The following is a 20,914-nucleotide window of genomic DNA, read 5'->3' as shown; positions in this document are numbered from 1 at the left end:
TTTCTTGCTTTTTCATTTTAAAACCAGTTTTATAATGGTTTTTGAATTAATGGTAATTTGATGCAGATATTCTTGCATCTTCACTGGGGTGCCGGAGGTATCTTGCATAGAAATTTTATTCAACCTTTAGGATTCTAGGGATTGCGTATTTTCTTCCATCTAACCATAAAATTTCTGAGTTACACTGGAATGAGAAATGGGTATTCATGTATTTCTAGTCTTAAAAGCTTATGTGAGTGATTTTTCTCATTATGGGTAAAACCACTGCCTGAATTTCCTAGGGGCAGTTTGCACAAACCAAATATTATATAAGCTCTAGACTGAAAAAGCTGTGATAGTCGTTGTCAGGAAAACAAAGCCCATGCATGCATATATACTTTCTGTTGGTGATGGTGTTGGGGCAGGTGGTGGCATATATTAACTATTAATAAGATGGTTACATGCAAACGGTTTTTAAATTGATTTATGAGCTGTGTGGGAGAAAAATTAATTAGCCAAAACTTGGGGGAAATATTTTCCAAATGATAGAACTAAGGGCAATCAGAATAGAATTACGGTGGAAACAACCACCATATGTGAATATGTGACTATTTTATCACATTGTTTTGTGAAGAGCACATATCCTTGATAATTGATTGTGAAGTCTAACTTTACAACTTTGAATTGCTAGAGGTCTTGTGAATCACATACTTAAAACGGAGTTTTGATCACAATATTTCTTTGGAAAACACATGACTTCTCATATAAGGAATAGCTTTGAATGGCTCTTCAAAGGCACAGCACACATCTCGCAATAGATAGATAATTTGGGCTCTAGAGCAGTTACTTTAGAAAGGTGATTCTTAGGAATGTCAGGGACTCTGAGGGAATAATGAGTTAAAGGGCCTTCCTTTAAGAATGGAATCTTGGAATAGAAAAAAATCCATTAGTATTCCACCAGGCTTAAATACTGAAAACCATCTTCAACTCTTGCAGCTGGTTTCCATTAATAGAAAATTATGCATAGACTTGACTATATAAATTTTCTCCCTGCTGTTAGTGTTTCACTGCCCCCACCCCCTTTAAATCCAAGTTAGGTTTGAATCTAGCAGCTGGAGTGCAGTGCTAATGAGACAAAGGTTATGAGTTCACTTTTCAGACAGGCTATTAGCTTCACTTGGGTAGGCTTGAGTACAAATCTCACAACATTCCCATCCAGTTCACAAATGTGAATTGTTGATCAGCTGTGGACTATACATGAGTGTATAGGTATACTACTCTTAGAAAAATAGTTTAAGTCCATGTGTCCCAGAGGAATGTCTGCACATAAGGAAAGAGCACATAATTTACATCACAGAAGAACACGTGATTTATTATTTTATAGGGATTTTAAAAATTCTGTATTTGACCTTATCTTTCTTAGCTTACTATGACTGACTGATTAGATTGTAAATAAAACATTTGTTTCTTTCTAGGAATTTTTCAAGTCTTATTTTCCCTACTGCAGGTCACTTTTAGCACTTCAGATATAGAAATTCATTCAAAATCACAAATAGTTCAGGAGGGATTCAGGTAGAGAAATGGGAATTTATGGAGGTTCTGAATGACAGTGTTTAAGAATAAAAATGAATACACATTATATAACAATATATAATATTCATTTTACAGGATTTATTTTCTTAGTTTGCAGGAAGTGCAGTAGGTCTTAAAATTAGTATTAGTTCTGACCTTTTGAGCTGTGTATATGTATATAAGTGGTGTCAGTTGCTTTCTCACTTCCTTATTTCCTTCCTCCTTGACTTGTACCAGCATCCTTAAACTTACCTTTCAGATCTATTTCTCTTCTTCCAGGTTTACTGGAACACAGCTGCTATTTGTTCTTTGTCCCCCTTTTGACAGATTATTTGAGGTTAGTGATATATCTACTTCCACCAAATTATACACACAAAGACCTCCCCTCATTCTTTCCCCTGAGATTCTGATTAAGTTTCCCTAATTGAACATTCAATGCTTTTGTAATTTTAATTACAATTACAGTGTAAAAAAAAATTCTTTTTACAGACACATCTGGGAAATAAAGAGAGCAGATATTGTTATCTGTTACCCTCAAATTTACGATATGTAAAATTGCTGGTATATGGCAAACTAAGGAAAGAGCACAGCTCTTCATATGGCATAACTGAGGGAGAAAAACTGTTAGTTTCCCTCTCTGAGACTAGTAGTGATTATAGGAGCAACTGTAACCACCAGCTTTTTCATTTTGCTTTACTCAGTAGTAGGTCGACTAAAACTTTTGGGAAGACACATAATTTTAAAAATGCTTCTTTTTCTAGGATTACTTGCTGGCCTCTTGTTATGTATCAGCTGATCCTCGGTGCTGATCTGACCCTAGTCTAGGTCACATGCTCCTTGCTACTCCCCTTCTCTTAAGAAAGCTTCTCCGCTTTTGTCATGCCCAAGAATGAAAGGTACTTTTTCTTGGGACTATAAGAAAATATTAAATTATGGTTGTAGTGGCCTTATTCTCTTCTGGAAGACTTAGAGTTTACTTGGGATATATGTTTCCAGTGCATTTGGGAAGAAAAGATAGGTATTTGATAAATTATGTAGCAGTGTAAGGCATAGTAAACTCTTGTGTTTTGAGTGGATCTTATGGGAAGAGCTTAAAATGTTCATTCGCTTATGCTCTCTGCTCCCTCAGTGGAGATTCCTTAGATCAGGTTCTCACTCACATTTTTTGGTAAGTGGTGATGTAACCAGATGCTGGATATTGGGGAGCTGGGTCTGAGGATTGGGGAAACCAGAGAAAATTAATGGGGAGCTCTGGGTTTCAGACTCGACTTCTGTTGTACAGAGTTGCAAGAAAGAATAAATAGGTTTACCTGAGGTTTATAACCAATTCCGCAGAGAGGGATGGTACATAGGGAATTGCTAATGATGTCACATTTTTTAAAAAAAAGACAGTCATCGTATTGGCTGGTGCTTTTTTTTTTTTTATTCAAATCACTTTTATTTTAAATTTATTTATTTATTTATTTATGGCTGTGTTGGGTCTTCGTTTCCATGCGAGGGCTTTCTCCATTTGCGGCAAGCGGGGGCCACTCTTCATCGCGATGCGCGGGCCTCTCACTATCGCGGCCTCTCTTGTTGGGGAGCGCAGGCTCCAGACCCGCAGGCTCAGTAATTGTGGCTCACGGGCCCAGCTGCTCCGCGGCATGTGGGATCCTCCCAGACCAGGGCTCAAACCCGTGTCCCCTGCACCGGCAGGCAGATTCCCAACCACTGCGCCACCAGGGAAGCCCTTGGCTGGTGCTTTAATATAAGAATGCGTTTGTGAGGATATGTCTGATTTCCCTACTTTTCAACTGATAGTGACCACTTAACTGTAGGTGTTATTTAAAAGGTACTTCCTGGTACTTGTTTACGTTTCTTCATTATGCTGAAATCATTTCATCACCTTTTACATACAAGCTTCTAGTTTACTTGTCTGCACTGGGGTCCCCTCTACTCCCCACCCAAGTGTTACTATAGTGTTCTGGGGCTTCCTGATAATAAATACTAAAGCATTAGCAGAAAGGATCATTTTCTTTTTTCTGGTTGGGGAACATCAAACAAGCCTTTATTTCAACTTTATAAGACCCTGCAGTAGGCAGAAGCACATTGTGTCTTAACACTATTCTCGTTTTTCTTTGTCCATTTTAACTGCCAAAAACATTTGTTGTACTAAGGGCCTGCAGTACTGCTTACCAATAGTGAAGACATATCATAGATAATTTATAAGTTTAAAACATTTTCAGTTAATGCGTTTTCAGTCACTGGTTTTATTGAAAATAATATTGTCATAGCTGAAATTTTCTCACAGTTTATTTTCTCATTATATACTTTTTATTCATTTTTTTCCCCTTTTCATTTCTGAGCTTATGCTGACAGATGCAGCAACACCTAGTGGTTGTAGGTAAAGAGAGAGATTTTTCTTGTTTACTTCAAGGACATGTAGAATTATTTCACATCTCTTTTATTGTAAATTTCCCTGTTTTAGAGAACAGTGTCCATAGGTAGTTTTGTCCAAATCTAATTATACCTGGCACAATTTTGTTGGGAAACGGAAACAGAGATTATTAGAACCTTGAGTACCAAGACATTTTTGAATAAAGACTGTATTATTGTGTAGGATGTGTGCTGAAAACTTCGCATTTGGTGAATATTCTATTTCATATTCTAAGCCTGAAACTGCAGGGCTGTATTTTCCTCTCATGACAACTTCCTCTGTTTAATCAGTACTCTTATAAAGAAATTTGTTTCCCAAGTATTCAGATTTTTTTTTAAAGTAATTTCTTTGTCTGGCATCTTTAGCCTGTGTATTGTGAAAGTCTGTTAAAACACACAAGGACCCATTTATGATGGTTTTTCTTATTGTTTTTCCTAAGATTAATTCATCCTTAAGAAATTATAAAAATATAATCATCTGTTGTTGAGATAAAGCTCTCCTGAGTGTATGACAAGTACCAACAAGTTCTTCCTTTTGCATCTTTGCCAGTTTTATAACAGTGTACCTTAAAATTGGTTTTACTTTTAGTTTTAGAGAAATGTTCAAGATAATGAACTTAAATACCTGAATCTTTGCCCATTCCTACTACTTTACCACACTATATGTATGTATATATGAATATATATTTTTCCCCGCATCTTCTTGACATACAATAACGGAAGAATGATTTTGATACATTCCATTATTAGATTCCTCAGGTCAACAGAATACCTGGATTTGGGGCCTGTATTCACTGAGTTGTAAACATGGGCTATCCTGTTATAGCATCTTGTTTCTGATTGGGGTGTATCTTATGATTATATCTATCTTTGAACCCGTATTTGAAGGTTACCTGTTGTTGTACAATTCTAACAACATTATTTAACTTGTTATCATCTCTAGCAGCCAGAGTAGTACATCGTCCAGTTGTATGCTCTGTCATCTCATTATCTACTCTACTTTGTCTGGCTCTAAAAAAATTATTGCACATATTTATAATGAGAGAAACTTGCTTGATGATAGGTGTAATCATATTTTCCTGAACTGGCACAACAAACCCTGGAGCCTCACCAAACAAGATGCAGTTGCCTCACTTTGGAGTTAGTATAATTTTATCTATGTACATTAGGATAATCTGTTCATTTGGTACTTAGAAAGCATTTTAGTGACCAAGTTTGAACTTGCACTTGGATTATTTTTTAAATGTTCTGCTATTATACTTTTTCGCCTCATGTTTTAGTATAAAACCATTTAATATGTGGGGAGCTGTTTTTAGTTACAGTCTGATTATTTTAGAAGTACCTTTTTTATTCCTTTGGTTTTTGTACCCCTGAAGTAAGAGTGCTGATTTCAGTGTCCTACTTTCTTGAGAAGAGAGGTCATCCTCTTTACAGTTTGTAACAGTGTTTAGTTTTTATCGAGGTAATCTCTAGATGTTTTATTGAAACATTTTATAATATTGGACCCTGACCTAGTTCTTGTTTGATTTTGCCATTTAACTCGGTGACTTTAGATAATTCACATAATCTCTGGTCTTTGTATTTTGGCCAATGAGGTCATTTGAACCAGGTGATCTTTAGGTTCCTTCCAGTTATAACATTTTCTGATTTTTTTATATTAACTGCATGTCATAGGTTAAGAACAAATAAAACACTTTGCTTGGGAGAGTTGCTAAAAGGAATCTATATTGAAGATGACATGACTGTTTTCTTTTTTTCTTTAAATTTTTCCTTATTTACGGTGCCTTTAATTCCTATCACCTAAAGAAAACTTGCCTGTTGGGGGTTCAATATCTTTAGTAACTCAGTTTTACTGATAGCGACTTCTGGTAAGCTATTCATTTAGATTTTGCGTTGACCTGTATGCAGGCTACTCCATTATAAACATGCATGGCGGGTTTAAATAAATGTTTAAAGCTGTTGTTTGAAGCTTGCCAAACATGTAAATGTTCATGGAGTACATGTAAAACATTATTTTTCAGGAGGTTATTTCCCTGTAGCTGGGAAACTATTATACTTTTAAAGGGGTCATAGAGGTTTTATTTTTACTGTTTTTAGAAGGTTTGGAAAGGGTAAAAAGAAATATAATGGCAAGGACCACAGTTTTGGGGCTTCTTGGGAGGGAATTTGCAAAACATAGAGCAGTGTCAACAATAACAAGTATTTTAACTTCTTGTTTCAACTTAATTTATCACCAGCTATTTAAGGATTCTGTGTAATAGTCATTGCTGAAGTTATCCATAAACGAGCAAAGGATTCTCCTTCAATTTTTTTCCCACTTTAAGTGTAGCTTACAATTTTAAAATGTTGAGAATGTTATAATGCAGGCCCTGTAATTTTTTTGTTGAACTCTTAATAGATTTCCTAAACTCTTCATTCATTGTACTATGATTTGTTTTTTTGGTAGATTTGATCTGAAATAATAATCTGAGGGAAAGAGTTACAATCCCTTTTATAGTGCTGAGATTTTTCAATAGATTAGTATTTTGTTATTTCATTTATAATTTTGAGCTTCTGAGATCTGCCAGGCTTGTAGAGCTTGTAAGTAGGACTGAAATTAGAGGCTTTATGCTATTAATATAGCCCCTGTTCAGTTTTTTATTTTTGTTGTTGATTGATTGATTTTTTTACAGTTCTATAAGTTTTAATAAGTGCATAGAGTCATGTAACCACCACCACAATTAAGATACAGAACATTTCCGTCAATCACAAAAACTGCCTTGTGCTGCCCTTTTATTTTCAACTCCCCACGGCCACTCTCCGGCAACTTCTGCACCTAGATTTGCATAAATGGAATCATACAGTATGTTGCCTTATAAGTATGGCTTCTTTCACTTAGGTTTAGACATTTAAAAAGTTAAATGTTCATTTATTTTTGATTTTAGATTGATTTATGACTTGGTCTTTATGTCTGGTTGAGATTTATAACACTACTATTGTGTTTTAGTTACAGTGTTATTCTTAAAATATGGAAAAAAAAATCCCAAACCCTTCTCTGCTGCAATAGATTTCATTAGTCTACAGATAGTAAGCAAACAGAGTTTCATGGGTTTTCAAAGTGTTGTTGTCTTTGGGAAAAGAGCCATGTTCAGATGGTTTCTAGGTAGTGTCATATACTTACACAAACATTTGTTCTTCCTATCCCAGGTTTCTCTTCCCAGAATTCAGCAGTGTTTGTTGCTTTTTGATTAGTTAGCTTCTTTTATTTGTCAAAGGTCATAGAACTTGCTATTTATGAAGAAAACAATGGAATTCAAGTTTCCTGATTCCTAATACAGTACTTCTTGTGTTGAGTTCTGCTGCCTCTTTTCTAGACTGTTCATTTTGAAATAATTTCAGACTTCAACAAAAAATTTGCAAGAGTAATAAAACTTTCACCCAGGTTCATTTTACGTACTCATAGAATAGTGATCAACACCAGGAAATTAACCCTGATACCATTTGCATTATTCCTGTTATATTAATTGGAATTCTCCCATAAGGAAGAGGTGTCCCCTTTCCTATTTATTCAATTATTCATATATATATATATGTATGCACATATATATGTATATATATGAGCCCATGGATGTTCAGTTTATTCTACAGGCTATATTTCATTATCATCATTATATCGTTGCAAAAATTATTGCAGAATTGGCATTAGGAGCACCTTCAAGGTGATTCCGTGTCCTTTTGATGTGCCTCCATCTTTTTTTTTTTTTAATTGTGGTGAAAAACACATAACGTAAAACCTACCATCTTAACCATTTTTAAGTGTACAGTCGTGCTAATTATATGCACATTGTTCTGCAAGATCTGTAGAACTTTTTCATCTTGCAAAATTGAATCTCCATTCCTATTGAACAACTGCTTCCCCGCCAGCCCCTGGCAACTGCCATTTTACTTTCTGTTTCTAAGAGTTTGATTACTTTAGATACCTCATATAAGTGGAATCATGCAGTATTATCTTTTTGTGACTGGCTTTATTTCATTTAGCATATGTCCTCAGGGTTCATCCGTGTTGTGGTCTGTGACAGGATTCCCATCTTTTTTAAGGCTGAATAATATTCCATTGCATATATATACCATATTTTCTCTATCCGTTCATCTGTTGATGGACATTTAAGTTGGTTCTACCTCTTGGCCATTGTGCATACTGCTGCAGTGAACATGAGTGTGCAGATACCTCTTTGGGATCCTGTTTTCAATTCTTTTGGATATGTACCAGAAGTAGGATTGCTGAATCATATGGTAATTTAATTTTAATTTTGTAAGGAGCCCCCGTCATTTTTAAAACACTTTTTGGAACAACAGCGTATTCCAGCTTTTCTTATTTCCCATGCCAAGGAGCCATGGTTCTTTTTAATGAAGAATAGTATTTAAAAACCAATATCTGGGCATAAGGCGTGCTCATTGGTACTTGAGTAATTTGTTTTAATACTAAGATGTTAGAGTTGATTTTTTTTTTCCTACTAAGACTCCAAATATATGTTAGTTGTGCTTGAAAAGAATGAGGAAAGGGAGTATCTTCCCCTTGTTAATATGCTAATGTGTTTCCCTTAGGGTTTATTAAAGGCTCCAGGACAGTGGGGTTCTCACAAGTGTCTCATGAAGCATTTGAGTATTGACTAAGGTGGTGTTGGTTTTCATCATAGTGATACCTTCAGCTGAAAATCTGTTCTCAATTTTATAGTTTTCCTGAGTAATTCATGTTTTAGAATGCTTTGGTCACAAATAGCAATTCGTAGCTCTGTCTGTAAAAGAGCATAGTAACTGCAAATGTTTAATATTCTAAGCACGGCTCCTTGAAAAAATATTATGAAACTACCTAGTGCAAGTTTGATACTTTTTCTTTCCATATTAAAAATCACTTGAAAAAATTAAAAAAATAAAAAATTTAAAAAAATTAAAAAAAAAATCACTTGTATTTACTCAGACATAATATGTCTTGAAGTAGGTTAAAAGGCTTTAAATGCAGCACCGAATTTGCCCTTACTGCTCTCTTAAACAGGAGCATGGCATCCCTTTGCTTCCCCTACTGAGTGCAAAGCATTTCTCTTTCCTTCTCACCCCAGTGAGATTCTGCATGACTGAAATGTTATTTCCATCGATATAGTTTTCAAAAATGCCATTTCTATGAAATTATACTTTATAACCTATGAAGTATATGAATCAGCCCCCAACGATACCTATTTGTCTCTCATATATATATATATAAACTTCTAATTTACTACTTGTTTTGGATATTGGCTGGAACACTATAAGAGGAATGGTTCATTTGCATTTCTTTCTTGGAACTTGATAGCATTCTCCGTTCATTTTATGGTGGGTGCCTGGTTGTCCTGTTGTCATCTATCTCTTGAACATGTCCAGTCAAGTGAATTTGCATAGCAGCAACTTTGGTAGTAGACTGGCTGCATTCCAGGATTTCATGGGTAATCCTGTCTTGACATTTAATGGCCTGATGAAACTGCTCAAAAAAACCGGATGTGATGTCTGCAGAAGGTTTGCCATTACCTCCTCTCTGTGAAGATAATGTTCTGGTTAACCCACATCTGTTTCCTGTTGTAGCCCATATGCTCAGTGTGGTTTGCAATATTTGGGAATGCCTCGGAATGTTAAATCCATACCGCAATGTGGTTGAAGCAGCTGAAACCACTGGAGACTCTGGTTCAGATTTGGAGGTAGATTTTAGAAGTGACAGAAGCCTAATTTCAGTTTAATTAAACCACTCTGAGGTAATATGGTGAAACACACCCTCAAGAAGATTTAATTAGTGTTGGCTCAACTTTTAAAGCATAAGGGTTATCTTTTGGAATGGCCTAAAATGGTGCATTTGTTCTGGATTCAGAATGTACAAGCAAGCTTTTACCAGGATTTGGGTTGTTATTTTAAACATAAAGGGGCTTAAAACTGTATTTACAAACCTAGTAACCTGTCCAAAACTGTTACTCCTTGGGTATGAGAAATGTAACAGTAATTTTCTTTGAGACAAAGCAACATGTTCTTGTTTCTCTATGTTGCTTCTGCCCAGTAGAGAGATTGTGCGGCTGATGAAAGAGAAGCATTTAGGGCAGAAGCCAATTTTCTAAGAAGTGTCAACTCTGCAAAAGTAATGGAAGGAAACACATTTCAGAAAGTAATCAGACTCTGTATAAAGGGAAATATGTAGTTCTTTAGAAGTAAAGTCTCACAATCAGATTTTGTTTAAGCTTTTGATCCCTTAATCTCTTCAGAGGATTCTTATAAATTGCTTCCTACATCATATGAACAACAAAAATGATAACAGCATTTATTACTAACAACTATTATTATTATTCAAGTGCCCTTGGACTTTTTCCTTATCTTTCCTCCCTTCATTTTTTTTTTTTTTAATTATGGAAAATTTCAGACATATAGTAAAGCAGAGTAAAGATACTCAGGAACTACCCGGCTTCAACCATTATCTGTCAATCTAGAATGCTCTTAAGGGGAGAGCCAAGGAGATGGCAGATAGGGATTCTCTTATTAATATAAATGTGATTTTAATACTTTTATTTTGAGATAACCTAAAAGAAATGAAAGAATCAGGCCTTTGTCCTTACTCTTACAAATCTCAGCTAGTACTTTGAAATGTAAACTTACAAATGTGATAAAAGATGAAAAAAGTAGAGTTTTATTAATTCTTTTCATGAGAAATCAGTTTTTGAAGTAATTTTAACCCGTATTAGAATTAAGTATAGTATAGCAGGGGAGGGAGGAAAGACGAAATGGAAGACATTTGTTTGTGGCTTTACTGAGCCTGATGAGTCTAGGGCAGCCCTGAAGGTGGCAGGTTTGAGAGGGGACAGAGATCTAATCTAAAACAGGAGTAAATTAATTTTGTTGTGGGCTGTAGAGTCACCACCATGAAATTCTAATCCTGTGCGGTCCACTAGGGTAGCCAGTAACCACATATGTCTATGGAGCACCTAAAATGTGGCTACTCTGAATTGAGATGCTTGAAGTGTAAAATGCATACTAAGAAGACCTAGTAAGAAAAAACATAAAATCTCGTTAATAAATTTTTAAAGAGTGATTACATGTTGAAATAAAATATTTTGGATATATATGAATAGATTAAATATATTATTAAAATTACTTTTACCTGTTTTTCTTTTTTAAACTTTAAAAAATCTGGCTCCTAGAAAATTTTAAATTACACACATGACTCACATTTGTAACTTGTATTTCTTTTGGACAGCACTGTTGTAGACCCAACCCTGTTGTAAAAAGCTACAACAGTCAAGAATGGGAAGATAGGGAATTAAGGGAAGCAGTGTGCTTACAAATTTACATTTAAAGTATCTTAGCATATCTTAATTACATTGTTTAATTTGAAATAGATGTGATATATCTAGCTTTAGTGTGCACTTTATTTACTCCACTACCCACCCCCACCCCCCCAAAAAAAACACTTTTAGTTTTTGCCTTTAAAGTGAGAGAACAAGGAATAGCTAGCTGGAAGGGTCTAATACTCTAGTGTGCAAAGCTATAAAATCCTTAGCTGTGGCTTTTAGGGAACTATATTTCAGTTCTTGGACTGTGTGCTATTCTAAAGATCTTCTTAAGACCTTCATTATCATTTGTTGTTGTTTTGCCAGATGTTGCTAAAAATTACCTTATCTTTTTAACATGTCCTTTGCTTGTTTTTCTTCTTCCTGAGACCCTTGCTTGCACTTAGAGCAGCATTAACACTGATCCAAGCCCCAGTTTTGTCAGGGGACCAGAGTGAAGATCACCAAAGCATTCCTAACCTACAGTCCTTTATGTGCAATTCTGAAATCCAAAAAGCTCTCGAAACGGAAAGTTATTTTTATTAATTCAGTTGGTAGAGAGTCTGGCTTGAGGGACTTCCCTGGCGGTCCAGGCAGGGGGTGCGGGTTCCATCCCTGGTGCGGGAGCCCAAGAAAACCAAAACACAAAATGGAAGCAGTATTGTAACAAATTCAATAAAGACTTTAAAAATGGTACACATCAAAAACACTTAAAAAAAAAAAAAAAAGAGTCTGACTTGAAGCAGTGTAAGACTAATTGTAGTCTCTATTTATCGCCCTTTGTGGGAATATGTATATGTCTTGCTGCAAAAATATTATCATGCTAGGCAATGAAGTGCTGTCCTGGACCCAGGTAGAGGTGATACGACATGTGCATTGTGTTAGCCTTTCGGTATTTCAAAGAAGTCCGAATTCTAAAATAGAGCTAGCCCAGAGACCTTCAGAAAGGGGATTTTTGGACCTCTATTATCATCCCATAGAAATTGAAAATATTTTATTAACCATAATTCTGTATTTAAGATATTTATCTTTAGCACAATCTGGACACAGTGATAGAGGTAAATGAGGTCTTCCTGAAATACAGCTTTGTTATGTCACTCTCCTTAAAGTGCTTTCAGAAGTTTCTTGTTTTCTATAGTTTTTCTTACCTGGGATTTCATACCTCCTATAGGGTGCTGTCTCTGAGTCCCTTTTGTATTCTTTCTACCTCAATGCGTCTCTTTCAAAGTCAGTCAAACAAGACATCCTTGACTGTGTCTTAACGTATGTTACTTCTTTTATTCTGAAAAATCATTTTCTCTTTTTCTTTGTCAAAATTCTTCTAATTCTTGAAGGTGGATTTGAACTCCTGCTCCTTCCTAAAGTTTTTCCTGATTAGCTGTAGGCCAGAGAAGGGTGTATGTGTATGATTTTAATGTAAATTTAGTTTACTTCCTCAACCAGATTGTAATCCCTTAGCTAGAAGAGGCCCTGTTGTAAACTTCTTAGCATTCATCATGCTTTTCATGTGATTTGCATTTAGTAGATATGTTTATTAATGTTGTTTGATTTGGGGTGGGGAGTGGAGTTGAGGGTCTGGTAGAGCAGCAAAAAGTATATTCCAATCAAATTGTCAAACTGCTCCATTTTGTTTACTGTTTTAGTTACTGTGCGTCTAAGTAGCATAAGCAAACAATAAAAATGGGGGTTGGAAATGGGAATAAGGCTGCAGCCCTGCAGTTTTCCACTAGTTGCGAGGATACAGAAAGGTCTGTGTTGTTTTTATTCAGCTTAAAACTGTGTGGTCCTTTACTTCTACATATCCTTTTATATTTATGTATTAATTTTTATTTTGAAGCACTATATTTTACTAAATTAATTAAATATAGCCATTTAAATATAGCTGTTTACTTTTAGGGACTAAAGCATTTTACTAAAACAATAAAAGGCAAGAACCAGCATTTACTGAGCATCTACTAATCTGATACTGTGCTATATAAGTAAACATTCTTTTCTTTAATTCTTAAATAATTCAGTAATGTAAGTGCTCTCTCCCTATTTTACATGTGAGAAATTTCCTTAAGGGTATCTAGTGAGTGATAGAGCTTATATTTAAAATCCAAATCTGTCTAATTCTGCCAGAGTATTGTTTGCTAATCATAAGAGATTTTTAGAGAGCAGAAGAATGAAGAATATATGCTAAATAAGAAAATGCTGAGTTGTGTAAACCAGAAGAATCTTTTGGATTATCTTTTTGTTATTTTTCTCACTGTGGTTTTCAGTTTAATTCTTTGCCCATTATCTAAATTCATAGCTGATCAGCTATCTTTGTTTAAGTTGTTAATGTCTCAAAATGAACAAACAAGAATGTTGCAGGACACATAACTGAAAGAGGAGAGTTGGTTGATCCTGTAATGTGTTTGAAGTAGAAATTTAGATTTTATTTTTAAAAAGTTCAGTATTAGGCAACTAGTGTATGCTTTTAGATCAGCAAATAAATTTTAATAGGAAGGCCAATATTGGAGCATAGTAATCAGCAAAATTAGTATTAATTTATTAAATGTAAGATAATAATTGATTTAAGATAATACTGAAACGAGGAATAAGGTAAAAGCAGACACGTTTTACTATACCATACACTTGTAAGAAAGTATTATTTTAGAATTCTGTAATACAGAATGTTTAGCACTCTGTGTTAGATGCTCTCTGATAGAGGATGATGAACTCCTCCCCCTAATGGAGAAGACAGGTTTCCTGTTAAGTATCTGACATTTTAGATGAGGTAGCAGTAGATTTTCTGGGAGATGCAGTGGGAAATATTGCAGTAGAAACTGATGAGACTTTAGACTAGAACTTTGTAATTTTTCTGCATAAGGTAATATTAAAGACTTAAGACTTGATGGGCTTGTTGAAAGGTGTTTTATAGACAGAGAACAACTCAGAAAATCTTGGAACATATCCAGCCAGGTTTGAAAAAGGAAAGAGGAACCAGTGAGATGAAGAGATAGAAAGCAGATTGTGCACAAGAGCACAAGAGCAGAGAAGAACTGGAAAGTAGTCACTGATCATTTTCAGTAGTCATTTGAGCTTGTCACAGATTGTCAGCCAGTTGTAGGGAGGTAAGGGAATGAATGGTAAGAGGTGGAGGCAGCGGCTACAGATCATTCAAAGAACATGACAGCAAAAACAGAATCATTCAGCTTTTAAACAGTGTCTTTCTAAAATGGTGGAAACTGTGTTAAAGGCAGAAAAGAAGGACCTTATGGAGAGGGAGAAATTGGAGATCCTGGGAAGGAAGGACATAGTATTGGGAGGAAATTTTTGCAAGGAGGGTAGAGGAAGATACCAGAGTCAAGAAAGAATCTCCATATTAGGGTGGAGGCAAAAGGACAGAGTTTTAAAGTAAGCTTCTCCTACCTAAAATAATGACTATTCTAAATTATGTCTAATAAAGGAAAGATTTTCACCCTGATCAGAGTTTCCAGGCAGTAATAAAATGGGGCCAGAAATTCTTTCTTGGAGCTCTGCTTTTAGGAGGGATCAGGAATGTATCCATTCTCTAAAAGTAGGCAGTAGTATGCATTTTTACATGGATTTTAAAATTTGGGCAAGAATACCTTTCATTCATTCACATGGCTAAGCTAGGATCTAAGGATAAGAACTGTTTTATAAATTTTTATTCCCATTTTTAAGAAGGTTTCTTGACTGTCATAGGTCTTAGGAAACCTGTCTCCTTTTAAAGGTTTTTTTTTTTTTTAAATATATTTATTTATTTATTTTTGGCTGCATTGGGTCTTTGTTGCTACGCGCTGGCTTTCTCTAGTTGCGGCGAGCTGGGGCTACGCTGCATTGCGGTGCGCGAGCTTCTCATTGTGGTGGCTTCTCTTGTTGCGGAGCACGGGCTCTAGGCTCACGGGCTCAGTAGTTGTGGCTTGCAGGCTCAGTAGTTGTGGCGCACAGGCTTAGTTGCTCCGCAGCATGTGGGATCCTCCCGGACCAGGGCTTGAACCCGTGTCCCCTGCATTGGCAGGCGGATTCTTAACCACTGTGCCACCAGGGAAGTCCCTCCTTTTAAAAATTATTTAACAAATATTTATTGAGTTCTCTGCCAGGCTCTTTAATAGTAGCTGTGAAAGACATAAATAGATGAATTAGGTTTCTGCTATTCTAGAGATCACATCCTAGTTATATATGAAAACAGATTATCAACCTTTTTTCTCTGCTTAGTCATCTTACTCTTAAACACCAAAGTAATTTTAAGATAAACCGTAGACATCATAAAATATATCCAGGAATGGTCTGTTGCAAGAAAATATGTAAAAAATCCAAACTCATGTCTCAAGGAGAAATTATTTAAAAAGTATGTAATGTTAGGAGTTGGAGTAGTATTTAATTCTCTTTAACTATGTTTTTGACTTTTAAAAAACATTGTATTTAAATATAGATTTATTCAGTTGGCTTAATGGAAGTCCTCTTGTATCTAATATGAACAGATAAACATCCAACTAATATAATCTCTCTTCCATCAGATATAAATCAAATATTTATTGATATTTGCAAGTGAAGATACAAGAATATAGCACAACTTTGCTCAATTTTTAAGTATTTTGTTTCCAAGGTTTGGATGTTTGGGGAAGGTCAGCAAGTGTTTTAAAATTTTTAGAGAGGAGAGATAAAGACATTTGCTTGTCATTCCATCTAGGCATCACAGTATTGACTTACATGGAATATAATTTATGAATAAAAAATTAATACTTGTATAAGATTATGCCTGATACTTCTTTTTAGGTGGGTGTTTGCATGTACATGTTATTAGTAACAGAATAACATTTCTGAAGGCTGATTTGCCTGGTACACAGGCCACTTTAAATGATAGAAATGTTCTCAGATGAGGACTTGGAAGTTGGTGCTTTAGAATACTTCCTCTGTCTTTTAGAACAGAAGATTAGTACATGTTTCTGTAATGTCAGAGACAGATAAGACGCCTTTGCCACTTCTAGGGAAATTGCTGATGTTTATAATGAAAATGTCAGAATGAATTTAATAATGTTGCTATAGCAGGGGTCCCCAACCCCCGGGCCACAGACCAATAGTGGTCTGTGGTCTGTTAGGAACCGGGTTGCACAGTAGGAGGTGAGCCGAGCGAAGCTCCATCTGTATTTACAGCTGCTCCCCATTGGTCGTATTACTGCCTGAGCTCCGCCTCCTGTCAGATCAGCGGCGGCATTAGATTCTCATAGGAGCGCGAACCCTACTGTGAACTGCGCATGTGAGGGCTCTAGGTCGCAAATACAGATTATCATTAGCAGAGAGGTTTGACTACACAGAGACCGTAATAAATCAATTGCTTGCAGACTCATATGAAAACCCTGTCAGCCAGTGGCAAGTGAAAACCAGCTCAGGGCTCCCACTGATTCTGCATTATGGTGAGCTGTATAATTATTTCCTTATATACTTCATATTATATTACAATGTAATAGTAATAGAAATAAAGAGCACAATAAATGTAATGTGCTTGAATCATCCTGAAACCATCCTCCTCCACCCGGTCCGTGGAAAAATTGTCTTCCATGAAACTGGTCCCTGGTGCCAGAAAGGTTGGGGACTGTAGGGTAGTTGGAAAGAGCTGATACATCCTAGTTACTTGAAACTTAGTTGCAGAGAGAGTATCTAGAGTGTTTGTTTTTTTTTTTAAATTTTTTAAGCAAAAACAATGAAATAAAAAATACACTAAATAAAGGAGTCCTAAAAAAGACATCAACTCTGTTTACAAGCTTTGTAACCTTATTTGAATCTTAGTTTCCTTAGATGTCAAACAGGCAAAACTCTCAGGATAAAATAAAATATGTTATAAAACACAATACGTAATAAAATAATATGTGCAGAGGTACACTATTATTTGAAAACAAATGTACAAGCAAACTTAAGGTGATACTATTGTACTTTTAATTTTTACACAGTCATTCAATAGAGGAGGTGCATACTAAATCTAATGTTGCCAGAATTTTTAGAAGGAAGGGTAATAAAAGACTGGAGAAATAGAGGTAAAATATGAGCCTACATTGAGTCTTTGAAATCATTCTCATTAAATGAACATGTTGTCATTTTGTGAAAGCATTGTAATAGGAGTAACTAAGATGACACTTGGATTTTGATGTAGGCACAGTTGGTTTTGTCATTTTTACATACATTTGAAGAATAAGTACACATCTTTTCCTCTTCTCTTTAAACTTAAACTTGAAGGTTATGAATACCGATGGGACTGGGAGACGAGTGCTAGTGGAAGACAAAATTCCCCACATATTTGGGTTTACTTTGTTGGGTGACTATGTTTACTGGACTGACTGGCAGAGGCGTAGCATCGAAAGAGTACACAAACGAAGTGCAGAGCGGGAAATCATCATAGACCAGCTCCCTGACCTCATGGGCCTGAAGGCCACAAATGTTCATCGAATCATTGGTAAGTAATTGCACGATTCTCTTAGAGACTGAACCAGGAATGAGAAAAGATGGAGACAGTCAGCAGCTTGTAAAGTCAGCAGTGTAAATTGTTGATGTTTTGAGGGGATATACATAAATTCTTTGTGGTACAAGTACGTTTTTCTCAAAGTCTGATACCTTTTACATCATATCCCATGGTGTCTTATGGTGGCTAAGGAAGACAGTGAACAGCTTTTAGACAATTATCTTCTTTCTCAGGGACTATCATTCCATTTCTTTCCACCTCCCTACTGTCAAACCCTAAATGTAAGAACCAGAGAAATTAAATAAATGTCCCAGGGAAAATACTCCAAATCACTTTCTTCTTTTGGTTCCTGCAACCTCCAAACATATTTTCAGCATATCACCAAGTTCAGTGATATTTGGGGATGACCTAGTGCTGGGCACCATGTAGATGGACCATGAATAATTTTGGAATCGAGAACTTTCTTTAAAGTTGTTTACCCGGAAACAAATGAGAACTTTAAGTTATCAGATTGATTGGCAGTAATAGACCTTTTAAATGTTGGCTTAGTACTCTGGCTACATAGTTTGAATCAAAGGGCTAAACTTAACACACACACACACCCCTTCATGAAAAGAATTTCTATTATATGAATAATGCAGTTTACTTAAAGTTTACTGTGGGTACAAAGGAAAGTATTTTTGTCATACCTTTATTCGCAGTTGATCAGCACAAGAGTTTTGACCTGCTCCGTTTTCAACCTGGGCCAGTTCACCACTCCTTAAGCAACGTGGTAGTCCCCACTCCTGGGAGGTCACCATACTGATGCCAACTTAATCGGATACCCAGTCAGCATAGAGCATTACCGGTCAGAACTCCTGGGCTCAAGCCATCCTGCTTGCGAGCAGCTGGGACTGTAGGCCTGCACACCTGTGCCTGGCCTTTTATTCCCTATTAATCCTCATAGTACATGTTTATGAGATTAGAACTGAAACTCTAGGTTTGGGAGCAAATATAATCCTCGGTCTTTGTGAAACAAATGCTTAGTCATTTTAAATTGAAAATGTGTTGGTTGTGTCAATGCGTGTGTCCTTCTGTGCCCTTTTATAATTTTAGGTTCCAACCCCTGCGCTGAGGAGAATGGGGGATGCAGCCATCTCTGCCTCTATAGACCTCAGGGCCTTCGCTGTGCCTGCCCCATTGGCTTTGAACTCATCAGTGACATGAAGACCTGCATTGTCCCAGAGGCTTTCCTTTTGTTTTCACGGAGAGCAGATATCAGGAGAATTTCTTTGGAAACTAACAATAATAACGTGGCCATCCCGCTCACTGGTGTCAAAGAAGCTTCTGCTTTGGATTTTGATGTGACAGACAACCGAATTTACTGGACTGACATATCACTCAAGGTTAGCAAAAGAACTGGACTATTAAAACTGGGGGCTAAAAGGGAGAGCGTCTAGAATTTCTGAGTCTTCGTGCTGTTATCAGCTTTCCTCATTACTTAATAGGCAGAGTTCAACAAAAACACTTAACTTTTTAAAGGAAGTCGAGGGAAAGGCCCATTCAGTATTTTATTAAGTATCTTTTAGTGCAAGATACTTTGCTTGAGTGTTCTAAATCTGCAAGACATAATCTTCCTCTACTTTGTTCTGTTTGAATATAATGAATGACATTTTCTTCAGTTAGAGAGTAAGCAATTGTATGCTTCATATAAATGGCTTATAGAGACTTGACTCTTAATTTATTAAAAAAAATTTTGGGGTGCCTGACTGAGGTAGAAAATGCCAATTATGAGTTATAGCATACCTTTTTTTTCCCCCCTAGAATAAATATTGAAAAGCACACTGAGTCAATAAGGAGGAGCTCTTAACCAGAAAATCTGGAGAATAAGCTTTCCTTCTTCCAGATTGTTTTGGACTTGTTTTAGATAACTTGCGTAAAATTTTGTCTCGTGCAAAAATCATGGAATGTTAGAGCCAGAGTTGGATTCTAATGGTGTTCAGTAAAATCTGTTAAATGAGTGAATAAATGCTTTATCTTGGCTTTTATTATGTGGGCTTGTAAGTTTCCTCATCTTGAAAATAGCGATAATGTCTATCTTGCAGGGCTGTTGTGAGGATTAAATGAGAAAATATATGTACACAAAGTACTTAGGATAGTACTTGCCAAGAAGTAGCAGCTATTATTAATAGCTTGAATTATGACGGTTTTAGTTTTTAGGGGATTCAAAGCTACAGTGGTAATGGTATGATAATAGTCATATGCGCGTCTATAAGGTATCAGTATAAGGTTGTTGAGATCTTCAGTTGACACAATGACATGGCATACTCTCAAGTACCTTCAGGAAGCTGACTACCAGTTAAAAGTCTACAACATTCTGGTCACATCTTTTTCACTTGATTACTAATAAATTTTACAAGAATAGTCATTCCACTGTTTTACTAGAATACATTTCTGGTCCTTAAAAATTTCAAAACTTTCTCCCTGAATTGGCGATAAAACTTGAGGTCACAGTTGCATTTATTAGAGATTGACATCATTTTTTTTTTCTTTGCTCATAAAATATGTGAATTGTATTGAGAAACTATGCCTCTGGCTCTTCTGGATCCTCCCACCCAACAAAAACCAAACCATACGTTCCTTCTGGATAATGTTTTGTACGTAAGCCCTGTGACTTTTTTGTTAATCTTATTTTTGCAGACCATCAGCAGAGCCTTTATGAATGGCAGTGCACTGGAACATGTGGTAGAATTTGGCTTAGATTATCCAGAAGGCATGGCAGTAGACTGGCTTGGGAAGAACTTGTACTGGGCAGACACAGGAACAAATCGAATTGAGGTATCAAAGTTGGACGGGCAGCACCGACAAGTTTTGGTGTGGAAAGACCTAGATAGTCCCAGAGCTCTTGCATTGGACCCCGCTGAAGGGTAAACAGCTTTTTGTATGCATTCTTTGCAACTGCATTGCTCATGGCCAAGTTATGGATTATATTCTTGATGTCTTAAATAATGCTTTTAGGAATTTGAGAAGTCAACCATAGACAGGCTTTATCTTAAAACCATTAGTTGAGATTTCACTGATTTAGAATTAATAATTATTTGCTAAATTTGACTTTTGTCATCATTAACATTGGGTGAAAAAGATTAGTGAAATGGATTAATAATTAAATATTAATGATCATACTTATATACTAAGTAGACAGCCTTTT

The 20,914-nt window shown here is 36.0% G+C and overlaps 2 protein-coding genes and 1 long non-coding RNA gene across 7 annotated transcripts in view; 2 read left to right on the top strand and 1 right to left on the bottom strand.

The window, feature by feature from the left end:
* The window catches only part of BCL2L14 (BCL2 like 14), a 287,206-nt gene that overhangs the window by 169,240 nt on the left and 97,052 nt on the right, over positions 1–20,914 (bottom strand). The window lies entirely within an intron of this gene.
* Positions 1–20,914, top strand: part of LRP6 (LDL receptor related protein 6) — a 183,989-nt gene that overhangs the window by 115,215 nt on the left and 47,860 nt on the right. For all 5 annotated transcript variants that reach the window (XM_082348830.1, XM_082348829.1, XM_082348831.1 and 2 more), the window contains 3 exons: positions 17,505–17,721; positions 18,823–19,112; positions 20,407–20,633. In XM_082348830.1, coding sequence (XP_082204956.1) covers positions 17,505–17,721; positions 18,823–19,112; positions 20,407–20,633 — 734 coding nt within the window. The remainder of the gene's footprint in view (positions 1–17,504; positions 17,722–18,822; positions 19,113–20,406; positions 20,634–20,914) is intronic.
* LOC309608625 lies at positions 2–15,012 on the top strand. The gene is made up of 2 exons (XR_014233015.1): positions 2–2,948; positions 3,279–15,012. It is a non-coding gene; the product is annotated as an uncharacterized lncRNA (long non-coding RNA).

This window comes from Balaenoptera borealis (assembly GCF_965194805.1).
Source record: "Balaenoptera borealis genome assembly, chromosome: 13".
In the NCBI taxonomy this organism is placed as follows: Eukaryota; Metazoa; Chordata; class Mammalia; order Artiodactyla; family Balaenopteridae; genus Balaenoptera; species Balaenoptera borealis.
The sequence above is the reverse complement of the archived record's forward strand: the minus strand, read 5'-3'. Positions and strand labels throughout refer to the sequence as shown.